The 5,172-nt window shown below is 43.2% G+C and overlaps 1 protein-coding gene across 1 annotated transcript; it reads right to left on the reverse strand.

The window, feature by feature from the left end:
- Window positions 1-2,070: 2,070 nt before the first annotated feature.
- LOC122482828 (olfactory receptor 5A1-like) lies at window positions 2,071-3,475 on the reverse strand. Its single transcript, XM_043579122.1, has one exon. The coding sequence runs from the start codon at window positions 3,037-3,039 to the stop codon at window positions 2,077-2,079; it is 963 nt and encodes a 320-aa protein (XP_043435057.1). The 5' UTR covers window positions 3,040-3,475; the 3' UTR covers window positions 2,071-2,076.
- Between the last annotated feature and the right edge of the window lie 1,697 nt (window positions 3,476-5,172).

Raw genomic sequence — 5,172 nt, forward strand, 5'->3', positions numbered from 1 at the left:
CTGATAGATGAAATAGAGAATGCTATGGGAACACATTGCAGTAACTCTTAACCTGGTTTGGAGGAGTCAAAGATCAGATCAAGGAACCCTTAACAAATAATCCAAGTGGTCAGAGAATAGATCAAATAGCAACATGAATTGAAAGAAGGAGCGAAGCAAAGCCAGCTTTGGGGTGTCTGGTTAAATAGTCAACTTCAGCTCAGGTCACAATCTCGCGGTCTGGGAGTTTGAGCCCCACGTTGGGCTCTGTGCTGACAGCTCAGAGCCTGGAGCCTGCTTCTGATTCTGTGTCTCCCTCTCTCTCTGCCCCTCCCCTGCTTGCTGTCTGTCTCCGTCTCTGTCTCTGTCTCTCAAAAATAATAAACATTAAACGAAAGAAACAAAGAAAGAAAGAAAGAAAGAAAGAGGCAAACTAGTTATAGTCAAAGTTGATATGGCTTAGGGATGGCTGTCATTATTCACCATGACTTATATCCACAACCATTAAAGAAGCGGGACTTCAGAAATCTTTGTCTTTTGCTCAAGAACCATCTTGTAAAATAGGATCACAGGCCATTTAAAATCCACATTTATTTCTGCTGCAAACTCACTGACTTGGCTGTCCTATCTCATGTCCTGGAGTGGGGTTCCTTCTGAGATAATGCATAAAAATGAAAGCAAGGATGTCAGATCTGTGGGACAGGCTGTGGTCAAATTCCAGAGAGATGGGAGACAATATACAAACTCTAGAACACAAAGTGAAAGTAAGTTGGGGATGGGGTGAGGACAGAGAGAAAATATCCATACAGGGCCAAGAGTGAGAACTGTCCAGGGAACAGATGCAGAATTAGAATTTCCAGGGGAGGGGCGCCTGGGTGGCGCAGTCGGTTAAGCGTCCGACTTCAGCCAGGTCACGATCTTGGGGTCCGTGAGTTCGAGCCCCTCGTCAGGCTCTGGGCTGATGGCTCAGAGCCTGGAGCCTGTTTCCGATTCTGTGTCTCCCTCTCTCTCTGCCCCTCCCCCGTTCATGCTCTGTCTCTCTCTGTCCCAAAAATAAATAAACGTTGAAAAAAAAAAAAAAAGAATTTCCAGGGGAAGTCTCTCTTCCCTGATCCTGTTCCTTAAACCAAGTGGTCCCACCCAGTCACTAGGAGGCTTCAGTCATGAAAATGAAGCGTATGGGACCCTACTCTCCTTTAGAGTTTCTCACCTAACCTTATGTTTGGTTTTTGCTCACTGTGACTTCCCAACTTTGGATCTGCTGATTTGGGCTCCTATTTCTGGCCCAGTGGACTTCATGACCCCACACATGTGACCACTGGCTCATCTCAGACATAGTTTATAGGTATCCTATTTCCTCTTGGCTCTGAACAGTCATTGATGGACACAACTATTTAGGGCTCTCAGGTTCCTAAACCAGAGTCAGACTTCCTGTTCAGTATCAACCATTGGATAGCTACAAAGCAAGGGCAAGGGGAACAGAAAATTTGTCCCAAGTAATGAATGGATTGGTATGAGCAGTGTTATATTGTAAAGAGGTCTGTGGTGGATGCTTGTGGTCCTGGAATTATGATCTAACCAGCTTTAAGGTATGGCATTCTGGACCCAGCATCTGATGTCATAAAGCTAAAGAATGTCATCAAAAAGCATATTTATTTTCTATTGCAAGTGACCTAAATTGAAACCATATCAGTCCATGACAAGAAAGGTAAAGGGAAGAAAAACCCTTGTTGAGCCTAATTGTGCAACAGACATGTAGGTTGGGGATCTTGCTTGACATAACTTCTTTAATTTATTACTTACATTCTGTGACCCATTTATTATAATGCCTATTTACATATAGCAAAACTTGATTTTTTTAGCAAACTTTTTTTAAGTCTATTTATTTTTGAGAGAGAGAAAGAGTGAGCTTGAGGGGGGGAGAAACAGAGAGAGAGAGAGAGAGAGAGAGAGAGAGAGAGAGAGAATCCCAAGCAGGCTCTGTGCTGACAGAGCCAAATGTGGGGCATGAGATCATGACCTGAGCTGAAACCAAGAGTTGGATGCTTAACCAACTGAGCCACCCAGGTGCCCCAATTTAAGTTTTTTTTTTTTAACTTAGAGAACCATAAGACACAGAGGGAACATCTGCTTCTTCTGGTTCTTGAGTTTTTTCAATGCATCTTTGATCTCCTTATTTCGCAAACTGTATATGATGGGATTCAGCATGGGAATCACAGCTCCATAGAGCATGGACACCACCTTCTCTTGGTCCTGTGAGTAGCCAGCACTAGAATGGAGATATGAGAAGAGACCAGAGCCATAGAAGAGAATCACTGTGGTCAGATGAGAGGCACAGGTGTTGAAAGCCTTCATCCGCCCTTGGGTTGAATGGATCTTCATGACAGCAGCAATGATGTAGCAATAGGACACCAGGACAACAAGAGCTGATGTCCCACCAACTGCACACACAACAAGAAAGTTCACTACCTGGCTGAGGAAGGTACTAGAACAAGACAAGACTAGCAGAGGTGGCAGGTCACAGAAAAAGTGTTTAATGACTCGTGGCCCACAGAAATACAGCTGGAATATGGAGCTGGTTTGGACCAATCCCGTGAGGAACCCTCCAGTGTATGCTGTAATGACCATCCCCACACACATGGTGGGTGACATGAAGGCTGCGTAGAACAGAGGGGTGGAAATAGCAGCATAGCGGTCATATGCCATGGCCGCCAGGAGACAGCATTCAGTGGCCCCCATGCTGATGAAGAAGAAAAACTGAGTAGCACATCCCACAAAGGAGATGGTCTTCTGCTGCTTGAAGAAGTCACAGAGCATCTTGGGGGTGATGGAGGACGTGTATGAGATGTCAACAAAGGACAAGTTTCCAAGGAAGAAATACATGGGGGAGTGCAGGCATGACTCCATCCTGATCAAGACAACAAGGCCCAGGTTCCAAGTCAGAGTCACAGAATAGATCCCCAGAAACAACACAAAGAGGAAAGCCTGAAGCTCTGGCTGCTCTGAAAATCCCAAAAGGATGAAGTCAGTTGTTATGTTGATGTTCCTTCCCATGGCCATGTATCTTCTCTTTGCTGCCCGCAGGCCCCAAAATGAGATTCCTGGGGAGTGAAAATCCAGATGAAGAAACCACTTTGTTCTGTCACGGAATCATAGACTCCCTGAGTCACAAGAGACGCTGGAAAGCAGGTGTTCTACCTCTTTCCAACATCAAATCCCCCTCTACAGCATTTATTGGGTCTTTTGTGGATATCATTGCCATCCTAATCTGATGCACTGTTCATGCAAAACTGACAGGCCCAGACTAGACTGGCAATTTTTCATTATCTGGATCACCACCTTCATTGTCAATGTCACCACTTTACTGAAGGAAGTTATTAATACAACTTGCACCAAATACTCCTTTTTTCCCACTTGTTTCCAAGCATTGTGGTTGGATTCTTGGGCCACTCAGATTTATGCTTTTTTCTTTTTTTTAATAAAATAAATATGTCAGAAATTGAAATACCTAGAGAGGCAATTCTGTGTTTCTTATCATCATAGTTTGTTCTGACCAGATTTTATGGGGTCAAGGTGTTTTTTCTCCTTTAATCAGTGGAATGAAGCACATAAAGGTGTAAAACACTGGCATCCCCTTTAGAGATTAAAGAAAGGAGTTAAAAATAAAAGTTCAACACTGAATTGCCAGTGTTCATTCTGTACAAATATTATCTACTGATCACAAACGTTGCACCAGGTTTGATAGACCTAACTGTAGATGATGTAAAAAATAATAAAACATTATTATCAGGTTCAAAATGTTCAACATAATACATGGGACAAACAGAAAGCAGATAAACCACAGCACAATGTGATAGGTGTGCCCAAGAGAAGTATTGTATAGTGTCCTGGATGTTGGGCATAGCAGGTGGAAGCTTCTGAGAGATGTGTTGCAACACATGAGGGTTCCAACAGTGAGTATGGGGTTACCAGGATGAAAATCTGGTGTGTGAGGGGGCTGGGTGACAGTTGGTTCAGGAAAAGCATTTGCAAAAGCAGAGGAGAGCATAGTACTTGGGATACTTTAAAAATGTCAGCATGGCAGGATGCAGCGTGAACAGGGTTAAGAGAGGATAACAGGAGTCTAGTTTTGAGAGACAGTGAGAAGTGGGAAAATTGTGAAAGATCTTTGAAACTCAAAGCAAAGATGGCAAAACATTTGTTTCATAAATATATGTGTATACAACTGCATATGCTAGGTATATAATTGCATATGCTGTATATATAATTATAAATATGTATTGCATGTTCCTATTTAATTTCAACCTTCTTTCCATTTCTGAACTTTTGTTCCACTTTGCCCTGCTCTGTTCTTTTGATAGGATGCATCACCTTCTCCCATTGCATAGAGTCGATTGGTTGTTGATACTGATTGTCTGTCTCCCTTAGATTGTAAGCTTAGGAAAACCAGGATTTGTAGGAATTTTTGTGTTTTTTGTTCATTGAAATATCCCTAGCACCTACAGCTGTACCTGGCACATAGTGGGTGCTCAATAAATATTTTCTGGGTAAATACCATGCTAAGGGGTTTGACCTTTCTCCCATGGGCAAGAGGGAAAATATGAAAGTTTTGTTTTTGTCTGTTTTTAAATTTTTTTTTTTTAATTTTTTTTTCAACATTTATTTATTTTTGGGACAGAGAGAGACAGAGCATGAACGGGGGAGGGGCAGAGAGAGAGGGAGACACAGAATCGGAAACAGGCTCCAGGCTCTGAGCCATCAGCCCAGAGCCTGACGCGAGGCTCGAACTCACGGGCTGCGAGATCGTGACCTGGCTGAAGTCGGACGCTTAACCGACTGCGCCACCCAGGCGCCCCTGTTTTTAAAATTTTAATTATTTCTTTGTAAACAGGGAACTAGTTGTCAAATATGTGTTTAACAATATAACAGAGCAGTGTTGCTGTGTGGAAGCAGGTGTGGAAGCTGGATAGGAGTGAAAAGGAACTGAGAAGGGAGACCAGACAGTTGCTTTGAGAGCTGGGAGGAAAGTTATTACTGATTTGAGTGAAGACGGGTGGGTTTAGAAGTGCTTGCACTCCTGAGATGTAACAGCACCATTCATTGTGCAGTGCAGTGGGGAGAAAGCCCATAAATGGCCACCTATTCCTTGCCCCCTTTTTTCTCACATTCACAGTCACATCAAAGGAATGTGTT

The sequence above is a fragment of the Prionailurus bengalensis genome, chromosome D1 (assembly GCF_016509475.1).
Source record: "Prionailurus bengalensis isolate Pbe53 chromosome D1, Fcat_Pben_1.1_paternal_pri, whole genome shotgun sequence".
Classification (NCBI taxonomy): Eukaryota; Metazoa; Chordata; class Mammalia; order Carnivora; family Felidae; genus Prionailurus; species Prionailurus bengalensis.